The 12,644-nt window shown below is 38.1% G+C and overlaps 1 protein-coding gene across 1 annotated transcript; it reads right to left on the reverse strand.

Annotated features, from left to right (window-relative positions):
- Positions 1-663: 663 nt before the first annotated feature.
- On the reverse strand, positions 664-11,850 carry GMNC (geminin coiled-coil domain containing). Its single transcript, XM_086674999.1, has 5 exons — positions 11,762-11,850; positions 9,870-10,044; positions 7,623-7,711; positions 6,124-6,240; positions 664-4,502 (listed from the first exon to the last, which is right to left on the reverse strand). The coding sequence occupies exons 1-5, from the start codon at positions 11,762-11,764 to the stop codon at positions 3,882-3,884; spliced, it is 1,005 nt and encodes a 334-aa protein (XP_086531125.1). The 5' UTR covers positions 11,765-11,850; the 3' UTR covers positions 664-3,881.
- Positions 11,851-12,644: the final 794 nt, after the last annotated feature.

The raw sequence follows: 12,644 nt of genomic DNA on the forward strand, positions 1-12,644 counted from the left end.
TATAGCTTGCTGCTTTTTAAATTTACATTGCCTATCCCATCCTGGTTTCGGTCATGCTTTTGTGTGGCAAGGTACTGTCTCAATACCCTTATAGAATCCATTCCTAGTCATCAGATTCCAAACCACATTCCTGACAATATTCCTTGGGCACCTAGATCCAGCTATCGCTGAAACACAAACTTTTCAATTATGAGAGCTAATTATTCGCTTGTTTGAATAAGCATATTTATGTTTCTCTCATTTATAGGCAAGTTACTTGGAGCACATATTTCAATCCTTTATCTTCTATAGAGCTGGACACAGGCTATTATGTATTGAATAAGTACCTTAATTATTAATCTTAACACTTTTTGAAAATTAATACACATATCCTTTCTATACCATAATATTTATTGCAGAAATGAGATCTGAAAACTTTTTCTTAGTCTATTGCTCAATTCATTGAAGCACATTTTTAAAATAAGGGACAAAAGTAGGATTAAGCTTTTGCCATTTATTTATTTATTAGACATGAATTCATTACAAAATTGACTCACATATAATTAGAAATATTTTCAATCACAAACAAATCAAAGTCATTTAAAATATTAATTGTTAAATTATATTTTACATTTATAGACTATCCAACATAAGAATTATAACTGGATGTCTGATGATGTTCACGTAACAAAAAAATATAGATAAAAATACAACAAATATGTTAAGAAATATACTTACACTGTGCATGTGTAGGTTGTAAACCAATTTTATTTGGTTTTGTGAAAAATAAAGAAAAAATGATGCATCTAATATTTGCCCACACGAATCTTTTGGTTAACTGAAACACATGTAAAATTGTGTATTCTGACTTTATAGACAAGACGTAAACTTACAAAAAATCATCACCAGATGTCTAAATTCTATACTTTTTCCTTTGAACCTGTGATGTAGGCTGGTTATTGAATTCATCTGTCACATTGAAAAATATTTGTTTTTTTGCAATAGAGAAAATACAGCAACTTTTTTACATTGATTCACAGTTTTTTTGCCATTTTTTCAAGATTATAGTTTATCATCACTGCAGTCTTTTAAATTAATCTCATTCATTATATGTCACCTGCATAACTGAAGCTTTCCAAATGCCCTTATTTTCCAGATATTAGTGAGATTTAGGTAGGATTTATTTTCAGATGATCAGAGAACATAGGAAATGTCATCAAAATTTTAAAATTGATGCTGGATGCTAGCTAGTATTTATGGGAGGTTATGTTGCTGTGCCTACGAAGCACTTGACTCAAGGCCACTTAACATCTGAAAGCCTCATTAATGTATCCTGGATAAGGAAAAGAACGGTTAAACCCTAAATGCTGAAGATTGGTCTGGCCATACACATCATATAAAAGAGGTACAAATCAATAAATAGGATTATGGTTAAAACCTAGGAGAAGAAAATCCATTACTAGAAAATGTTCTACACAATATAAAGATATTTATCACAATCACAAAAGTATTTAATTTTTATTTCTCACTTTACATTAATAAAATTTTAACTGTGGTTTACTGAAGTACTATGGTAAAACTTTAAAAGTTAGAACATATACTCAGGTGAGAGAAATTTCCAGTTTCTCAAACATCAACAAAATATTTTTTTATACATAATGCAATTAAATATCAAATGTCTGTAGGTATGGTCACAAGATGTGGTAACTTTCTTTCATCCATGGAATAAGCCAGAGAAAGTTACCATAATTTATCACAAGAGTGCTGTAATATCTTTAAACCAGGCAAGGACCAAGTTTCATTTTAAACTATCACATTTTATGAGGCTCTGTTGTACCGTTCAAACGCATCCTTTTAAGCCTGGGTGTTTACTCATGGTACATGACCATGATACGGCACACAAAAGTGCAAAATGAATACTTGTTGACTGATCAATTTTGTTTTACAGCTTGATCACTTAGACTTTTAAAATAGTTATGTTGCTTTCTTGATTCCTAGTGTATCAAACTATAATCAATTTTAATTCTTTAATTTTAATTATTAAATTTGTTATTTTAAAAAGATAAATTTTACCCACCAGGGGCACCGATACTGCAATGTAAGGCACTTCTTTGTTTTTGTTTTGTTTTATTTTGTTTTGTGTTTAGAAAATAGAATGTGTTCTATCTCTTCCTAAGTCATGAAAATACTCTGGAGAATAACATCAGTTAGTATCTTAGATTCTCCTTCATGGATTATAAAGAATACAATGTGGTAACAAAACTTAATAAAATAGATTACTTGCTCACAACCACAAAAACACACCAAAAACCAAACAACAACAAAAGTCATGTCTCAGTTACAAAGAATTCCAAAGGGCACACTCATGTTCTCACGCACTGAGAGGTGGAAAACAGAAAAACAGGAAAGAGGTTCAAGGTGGTGAATTTTATCAGTAACTGTAGTTTTCTCCAAAAAACATAGGTGCGCATCTCTGATTGTAAATTATTCTGGGAAGGATAGAGAGCTTGAGGAGAACTAGCATTAGCACTAAGAATTTATTTTTTTTATTCAGAAAGAGAGAAATCTTTGACATCAAAATTTACATTAAATTTATGCACACTTATTTAAAAAAATAATGTTTCTATTTGTTAGAGCAAGTTACTCTCACAGAGGCTGAATTAACCTGCAAAATGGGCTCATACCAGAAAAGGAATACTGTGATCAGAGCAATGGTTTCTTGTATGAACTACAAATGATTCACATTTTAAAAAATTATATGTAAGGCTCACCCAATATATGTATAGTGTCTATCAAAATTAAACAGAATAGTGAGTTAGGATGACCATGTTGGTGTAAAACTGATGGACCCAGCCTCGATTTAGAGAATGTTAGTGATTATCTCATCCAGCTTCTGTATTATGCAGCCAGGAAAACTGAATCATCACACTTGGGAAGTAAGTTTCTCAAGGTCACAGCAGAAAAGTGGCTGTAAGTCTCATGAGGGTGGCCACAAGGTCTAACTTGCTCACATTCTATCACCACGCATAGCACAGTGCCTGGTACATGGTAGGTATCCTACAATCATTTTGAATGGACCAATGAGTGAAAAAATGATGAATGAAAATACTTCCAGGAATAGAAGTTTGACAGCATCTAGGCAATTAGGATGGTTGGTTAAAGAGGCAATGCCAGGTGCCTCTAGAAGCTGATGTACCGTGGCACATTTTGAAGTAATTTTAATTCTCTTAAATCTTTTCATTTATCAGTGGTATTTCCTATTCAGTAGAGTTATAGCTCTTTGAAGAGCCTCTTTATCAACTCTAGCACAGGACACTCAACTTACTGAACTGTACTACATATAACACTGCTCACATCTACATTATGTCTTCGGGAATGATGATGGGCGAAGACACTTCTTTCTACCCTAACCCAGCTAACTGAACACTCAGTAACAGGCACTTGGAGCAATGATAGCATTCACTCTAGAGGCAGTTTTCAGAAATAAAGAGGAGCAGGAGAGGGACGAAAGTGAGAGGGTGGAGGCTATGAACATTTAAACTGCTTGATGAAGGGAGAAAAGCTGTTAGACTTGTTATAATTGAAAGAACATATGCAGGCCTCAAAGAAGTATTCAGGCAATTGGAAAATACCTTTTCAAGTACAGGGCAAAGGGAGGAAGTCAACAGCAGGTGTTGCTATGTAAACAAGTCAAATTTAGGTGAAAAAAGAGTAGGCATGTTTCATCATGGATTCTTGGAAGCTGTTCTCTGCAGATTTAAGTGGATAATTGAGATTGACATTTAAAGTGGCAGGAGACAGTCTGGGCAATAGCTTCCGTATTCCAAATAGTCAGGTTCAAGTGCAAGAGAGGTCTTCGTAAACAGAGTTGATGGCAGTCTTTTGTGTTAGAGCAGGGGTCACTAAGACTGCTTAGGGACCCAAGTGAACTTCCAGCCTCCCTCCTCATCTCGACAAACAAAGGCTTGTCCCTGGTGGAAGGAATGAGTTTTCACATTACAGTGAGGGCTCAGGGATGTGGAAAAGGCCATCTCTGTCTTATTGGGAGACACATCAGAAGTATAGTAAGGAGGAGTTTGCAGCCCTCCTGGCACATTTGAAAGTTGAGAAAGTAAGTGAAAATCTTCCCCGTGCCTGGCAGTGCTATGTGAGGGGGTTGTTTGGTCACCTCCATAGTCAATTGGCAGATCCTCCCTGGGGATATTTTCATAATTGACTGCATCATCCGGAAACTGGGGAAATGTGCTGGCAATTCTTCTGGGATGAGAGGAGAGGGCACTGTAGTTAGCTGATAAAGTGTCATCAATGGTATTGAGGTCTTTTAATCCAAGTGTTTGAAGAACCCAGGGATCCACAGGGGGCCCAGGTTGTTCTTCACAGTTAGCAAATTCACCGGAGAGGTTTCTCTTGGCATTTTTGTGATGGGGGATCTCAGGAGGAAAATATCTTTGCTCTTTGGGTTTCCTCTTTCCCTTTCTGAATTTTCCACATGCTTTGGAAAACTCATCTGATGACAGTAATTTCTAGGAAAGTAGCATTTGAAAATATACAGTCAGATAGTCAACCAAGATCATTTTCTTTACTGTTGTCTAATTAAAACTCCTTCAAATATTAACTAGTCACTTTAACTCCTTAGAAAACGTGATTAAAATTCTATTCTCTCTGTCTCTGTCTTTGTCTCTGTCTCTGTCTCTGTCTCTCTCTGTCTCTCTCTCTCTCTCTCTCTCTCTCACACACACACACACACACACACACCAAGTGATTGAATTAACTTCTGTTTCCAACTTAAAATCTATAATGACAAGTTACTACCTGGAAACTACAATTCATGTTTTTTACTAATCATTTAAAAGTTGAAAGAAAAAATAATGTCTTTAAATTTTCAATTCAGGAAAGTAATTATTATAATAATGACAATAATAGCAACTATCATGTATTGAACACTGGCTACATGCATAATGTCATTTTATATGGGTACTGTTAAAATCTTCCTTAGCGAGGAAACTGAGGCACAGACATATTAGTGACTTGCTAAGGATCATGCGGCCTAGATTAAATCGAAGCCATGCGATTCTAGACAGAGCAACTGATTGAAAACAGTAACTAACACTGCTTCTTCTTGTTCCATTAACTTTCATAACACTTTCGTGTGATATGTATTATTCTACATCTTGGACAATTGGGAAACAGAGAGAAAAAAACCTGCCTAATCTATATCATTTACTAATTTAATAAATGTCCTTTGTTTTACAAAATGGTGGCTGGACTAAGGAGCCCAAGCTAATAACTGTGAGATGTGCTCCCTTTTTTAACAAAGCTAACTGGATTGTAAAGGAGTCAGATATGGTATCTTTTCTTCTCTGAACTTTTATGTTCAGTAAAAATGGCAAGAAGCATAATCAATTTAAATTAAATAATATCAAATAACGTAGCTTGTCTAGAAGCAAGGAAAAGATTGATGACAGAAGCAATAATTGTAACAAAATGACAAAAAGAGAACAGAAATATAAAACCCAGAGAAAGGAAGCAGAACAGGAAGAGACTATGGACAAGCTATAAGTCCTTGAGTTAGAAATAGTCTAACTCATTTAAGAGTATAAGAAAAACGATTCATTAAAAGATAACATAATTGGTGATCTATAACTGCCACTCAAGAAATCTGGGCTCCAGCCATATTCATAACAGTTTAGAGCTGAGGAGATTTTCAACGATCTTTTAGGCCATGTATATCCAGATGAACATAACTGAGGCTAAGTGAGAGAGCGATTTACTGAAAGTCAATCTGATGATAAGAAGAACTGAGTGTCTTTCGGATCTGATTCCCACTGCAGTGTTCCATCCATTTAGCTCTCTGTCTTTTGATTAACCTCTGTTGTCTTAGCAATTCCCTTGACTGGCTTGATTCTTAAGCAACTTTTGCTGTAATACATGGCTAACATCTGCAGTCTAGATACTTCTAAGAAATGATACATAAAAATTCTTGTGAAAGTGCTATATTTCCTTTCAGAAAACTCCATCTAACCTAGAAATGCCTTTGAAGCCATGCTGTTCAGTACACCTTCTACAATTAATTAAGCAGTTTTACCCAAATTACCTCCATTCTCAAATCACTGCTGTGTTTTTATAAAAGGGATAGTTACATACCTTGGCCTTTTCCTCAAGACATTTAACCAAAGCAGAATTCAGGTATTGTCTAAGGTGATTATTCTCTTCGTGTAACCTAGCAAGTTCTTCTTCCTTCTGCACCAGAGTATCTTGGAGCTGCAAAAAAGCATACAATGGTGAAGGCTGCTCTACTATATTGACTTTGTAACCTTATAATAATGCCACTGATCCTTAACCTGCTTAAACTTGATCATTATTCTATTTGTTTTACAAACTCAACCTCCGGGAGCCCTTGTCCTCTAACGCCTAAATTCAATCTACACCCACCTACCACCTGATTGTTCAGTTTTGTGCTCTGAACTTCTTATTCATTGCAAAGTGTTTGAAGAGATTATATGACTTTTAAGATTGCAACCACAAGGGAATCGGGAAGGTATGTAGGAAAATGAGCTGCGTGCAACTGTTTAAATATAGAAAAAAGGATTTAGAAAGGTTTCGCTGGACTCCTTCCTTGCACATTAAGAAAAGAAGAAAAACAAGGGGGGCTGGCTTCCTTCATCCTCAGATTGGTCTGTTTGTATATCCACTAGATCAAATTATTCTCTCAGGAACAACAACAAATAAAATGTGATAAATGAGGCAATCTTTGCAAAAACTTTGTAATCATCATCCCTCTCCAAGTGATGAGCTATGTGTGTGCTTTAAAAATACTATCACACTCAATATACCATTTGGTCTTTCAAGCAGCCATCTGAGGAAGGCAATATAAATATTTCAATTCCATAGGTATGGAAAAAGAGGATTCAAGAGGTCATAGGACTAAAATGTATGCAGTCAGGTCCTGACTATAGGGCCCCCTAGAGGGTTTTGATTGTTGTTGTTGAATTTGTTGTTTTTGTTTTCTTCCCTGTGACATTGATCACCTATCTTCCTGTCCACCTCTGTGGACATTTACCCACTGTGGTTCTAAATTGCAAGTCAACATATGAATTTAACAAGGGAAAAGAAGCAAAGTAACATTAAGGGGTGATGTTAAGAACAAACTACATGCTAAGTGAAATGAGTCAGACTGAGAAAGACAAATACCATATTAATTCACTCATATGTGGAATCTAAAAAGCAAAATGAATAAGCAAATAGAAGGCAGAATCCTATAAATACAGAGCATAAACTGTATTCTCTGTCAGAGAGAAGGTGATGGGGGAGGGGCAACATGGGTGAAGAGTAGAGGCAGATAAAGGTTTCTAGTTATGGCATGCATTAGTCATGGGGATAAACGGCACAACATAGGGAATACAGTTAATGATATTGTAGTAGTGTGACAGCAGTATATCTGTATGGTGACAGATGGTAGTCACCCTTGTGGTGAACACAGCATAATGTATAGAGAAGTCAAATCACTATGTTGTACACCTGAAACTAATGTAACATTGAGAGTCAACTATACTCAAATAAGTTTAGGAATAAAATAAAAGTAAAAAAAAAAAAAAAAGAATGGACTGCATTTGCATGGAACATGTCTGCCTGGTTATACATACCTGCTTGTTTCTGTAGAGCTGAGAGGAAAGCTGAGCCTCTTCCCACGAACATGAGTTAGGAACAGGGAAATTGGAGTCACTGGATGATTCTATGTGAAAATACCAAATGGATAACTGAGAAAACACACTTGGGGTTTTTGTGTAATGCAGAGCTCATGGAGGGATTTCAGACAGTTTAATGGATCCAATTACCTTTCTAAAAATAGCTATTGCCTCCTTATAGGAAACAAAACATTTAAAGCTTCCAGAAGGGATAAACATGCTATGAAAGACACATATTTATAGACTATATGCCAAAATGGCTAAAGGGATGAATTTTGAAGAGCTAAGAGGTTACATTTCTTCCTAATATATAAACTCCTGCTGGCTAAGCTTATAAAAACCATCCCATCTGCATTATGAATTCACTCAAATATTTATTGATCCTTCCCCTGCTAGGCATAACATTGCAATTCCACTATGTTTTCCAAGTTTCGATCTTATTTTCTAAGGTTTAGCGTTTGATAACATAGTGTTTGCCTCTAAAATCAACTCCTACTTTTGATGGTGTCATTTTTCCCCAACCATGAAAATCTTGGCCTGTTTGCTTATCCATTAAAGCTGATGGAGAGTACATATTCAGAATTATATGTGGTATCACTTTCTACTTGAAAATAATTTGGATCTTGCTTCTCTGAAGACCTTGATGGAAATCTCAAAACTGTACCCTGAATTCATGTATTTCAAATGTCATCATTCGTATGTTTCTTATGCTTTTGTAAAGTTTTTTTTTCATATTTGATAGCAAACTATACCTACCAGTAAAAACTATGCTTATGCATGCTATAGGTTTACTTTTGTTTTATTTTCCTCATCTAGTACAGTTTTGACTCTTGCTCATCTCTACAGAAACTGAAATATTCCTGAAATATTTTCAACTAAAGTAAAATGATGAGTAAGGAGACAGGAATAAAATTGTATACAGTTTGGTTTTATATTCTTGGGCATTCTGTCTTCTCTGTTGCTTGTGGTAGAAAGACAACACTGAACAACTCCCTTCCTGAAATATAAGTGTGTTTCATTATGTTGGGGGGGTTTTGTTTGTTTTTTTTTCTGAAATTCAAAAAAAAAATAATATGACAGAAGCAGGAGTACATATATTTAATGGTGAAATGTCTACAAGTTTTTCTAGAAACCAGATTGCTAATATAGAAATTCCTTTAATATTTATAAGAACTATTTACTCAGCCCCCAGTGAAAATTAATACATGATTTTCCATCAATGTTATCTTTACCTCCAAAATTGAAGTCTTCTTTGAGCAAAAAGGAATCATTTTTCCCTCCACTTACAAGATACTATTCAACTCTAAGAGAACAGATAGAGAACAAACTGAAGGTTGATGGAGGGAGGTGGGTGGGGGATGGGCTAAATGGGTGATGGGCCTCCTGAATAGGAGGGCACTTGCTGGGAGCACTGGGTGTTATATGTAAGTGATGAATCACTAAATTCTACTCTTGAAAACAATATTACACTATATGTTAATTAAATAGAATTTAAGTAAAAATTTGAAAAAACAAACAAACAAGAAACAAAACCATGACCCAGTTAAAAAGAAAAACAAACCAAAAAATAAATAAATTTGGTCAAGAGCTTTGTAAAAAAAAAAAAAAAAAGAAAGAAAAATAATAGCTATTCATTTTAGAGAAAGAGGAAAGGGTACCGAGATAAATCATTTTGAAAGATAACTGTTGTTCTGATTTGGCTTTCCTTTCTAAATAAACTTTTTAAAAATAAACATGGTATGGATGCAAAAAAAAAAAAAAAGACAATGTTCATAGGACTTCCTTATGAAATAAAAGGGTATATTAGTATTTTTTCTCATCTCTCTCTTATACCCAGGGAAACTTTCCTGAATTCCAAAAGAAATGCTCCAACTGGTATCTTGACTACAAAAGCATCTCACTAATATTGTTTATAAATCTTTGACCCAAAACCAAATTCCCTCAGTGGGTTGGAAATCTCCAAAAACTATAAAGTGTGGGGAGAAATATATCTTGTCCAGTGGGTGAGGGGAAGAATCTCATTTTCAATATATGACAGTACAGAAAATCAGGTCATTTAGGGTGTAAAATGCAGGAGTCTTTGTGCTTTCCTCAACTTCCCATACCATTTCTTCTTCTACAGAGTTCTAGCCCATGATGCTTTGCGACTATGGGTGCTGGAAATGGGCTTCAGACCTACCGGGAAAGCAGAAGAGCAGAACTTACCCTGCGCCTGTGGTGCTTGTTGGGGCTCTCTGTTGTCCAGGAGACCAGCAGCCCAGAAAGAGACCCAAGTCTCCGTGGAAACGTCAACACTAGATTCTGACGTTGTAGTGGAATACGGGCAATTATAGCTCTGGCCTCCTACAAAGTACTGGTCTTGGCAAGGCAGAACAGTGTTCTGTGAAATTCAGTATGAGGGATCAGGGTGGGGGTGGGGAGGGTCCCAGGAGATGGAATGATTGGGATTTGGAGGGGGATAAGGGTGGGAGAAAGAGGCACAAATTACATGCAATGAATCAAAAACAGTACAGGTGTTAAGCATAGATCCCAGATTAATTCAAGTGGTCAAAATATAATTACTAACAGGGAATCAGCTCCTTGGGTGTACCCAGTAGTTTCCTTAGGCTCTCTCAGCAAAGAACAGGCTAGTATTGGATGGACCAAATTTGTAAATATCCAAGAGTATTTTCTGTTGCCATGACTCAGTCATCTAACAGGCTATCCAGGATCTAAGTAAAAGGAATTCTACTTAATGATTGAAAGATACACGGACTATTTGGCTCTTTCTAGCAATACCTTAATTATATTTCTAACAACGTTAAAAGACAAAGAGCCCAGAATGCTAAGGCTGAAAAGGACTGAACATGACATATAAGGAAACCTCCTTATCTTTGCTTCTTAGTTTCTGAATTACACACCTGCTCCATCCCTTCCTTCCTTCTTTCCCTGGCTTTAAATGCTGCTGGATCCTATAGTGGTCTAAACTGTTTGAGATGGATGTATAGACATATAGATACATTCCAGAGATAACTACATACATTTTGCTCCTAACTCCAAGCACCGGTACCTATAGTCACTCCAAGTAAACATATCATTAAAGCTGAAATTCGTTAGTCAGCAGAGGCAGCAGGCTCTAGATCTCTCCAGCACTAGGTCTCCGTGCCCTTCCAAAGTTATCTTGCCACTACTAACTGCCTGGCATGTATTCTCCACTGTGTTCTGAGCCAGCGAACACCCTCCTGCCCCCGACTCCTCAAACTTCAAACACACAGTCTTTCCAAATGTCCAAGCAGGGGCAGGTATGCAGCCTTCCTGGGTTAATTTGTACATCAGCTCATTCTTAATTATTTGTCAATGTTTAATCAGGTAAAAGCCATTCATTTCAGCAGAGTCCAGCTTCGGACAGACTCTTTTTGACCACTACAAGTCTTTTGTTGACTTGAGGACTTTTTGGGCATAACATAAACAGCGAGAAAACAAATAAGAAGAAGGAAAAGGAGAGAGAGAGAGAATTAAGCTAATTAAGTCACAATTTGTTAATATCCTCAGTAAGTTAAGTTTTGAAAAAGTCCAATCTATCTTTTGGGCAAATCCAGCTTGGGCAGTGCAGACCAAAGAAATTCAGCCAAAAGTTTATCAAGCACTATTTTCTTTTATTCTAAAAGCATGTTTGTAGGCTCTTTCCCTGAGGTTATTATTGGAATCAGAGCTGAACTATTATGCAATTGACACCTGAGAAGAAAACAAACCTCAAATACCTTGGACTAGCTCAAATCCGAATGTCTGCAAATATGTGCATAATCTAGAGGAAGAAGTAGAATGAAAAGTGAGTGCAGGTGGGGGGGGGAAGAAAGTTGGGAGAAAGTACAGAGAGTAGAAATAACACAAGAAGGTAAAAGGATGAGAGAGATGGGGAATGAGAGACTGAGGGAGCAGAGAGAGGGAAGAAGATAGGGGAGAAGTAGATGGGGCAGCAGAGAACACCCCTTTTAATGGGCAGGTAGCAGAGAAATCTTGCGTCCAAGGTGGAAGAAATTCTAAATGCAAAGCCTACTAGCTCTCAGAGCCCCCAGGTATTCCCCAGCGTATTACCTAAACCCCAGGTCCTCACTTACCATCTTGCAGTGGAAGAAGGCGCTGCAGAAACTGAGCCCTCAATTTTTCGGTAAAGCCTGTAGGAGCTTTAAATGGGACTGAGGGGAGGAGCTAGGAGAGGCGAGTTCTAATCTGCGGGAGCTCCCGGTGACGCCGGGGACTCCCGGCGAGCGCCGCCCTCTGATTTGGTGCGAGGCTGTCAAACTGGTGACGTAGGTGAGGAGACGTCAAGCCAAAGTCTCTGGCACTCAAGGCGACCGCCGCGCGGGGACCCGAGACCTGCCGCCACCTGCCGCCGAGCGCCCGGGTGCGCTGCGCGGCTTCGAAACCCGAAACCCGCGCGGTGCCTGCCGGCGGCCCGCTCGCCGTCCGCGGTCGGCCGAGAGTCGGCGGTGGCGGGACCGCGCTGCCGGCCCGGCCCGACGGGGCGAACCCGGCTCCCCCTGCAGGGCGGGGCGGACTCGTCGGCTCTGCCGCCGGAACCAGGGAAAAGCCCAACGCGGCGTCTCTGGGATGGAGCAGCCCTTGGGGAGCCGACGCAGCACCCAGACTTAACACTGCCCCTGTGTAGTTCTGGCCACGTGATCAATGCCAACCTACTGTAGGACCTGGTGAACGGACTGGCTTTTCCCCTTCTTTTTGATATATCTCATTTTCCCCAACTCCCGAGGGGCGTGTGAAACGGGAAGATGATCTATATCCATTCTAGAATTTAAGTTTGGGGAGAATAGCTGTTCCCGTCCATTGTGTTCACTGCTGTTTCCAAAGTGCCTGGAACAATCTCTAACCTGTCATGGGTGCTCAATAGAGAATTAAAATATGGGGGGGGGGGGGAGGGGCTGGGGCTGGGGGGCTCAGCCGTTAAGCTTCTGACTTCAGCTCAGGTCATGATCTTGCAATGCG

This window comes from Puma concolor, chromosome C2 (assembly GCF_028749965.1).
Source record: "Puma concolor isolate L17-30 chromosome C2, mPumCon1.1.hap2, whole genome shotgun sequence".
Lineage (NCBI taxonomy): Eukaryota > Metazoa > Chordata > Mammalia > Carnivora > Felidae > Puma > Puma concolor.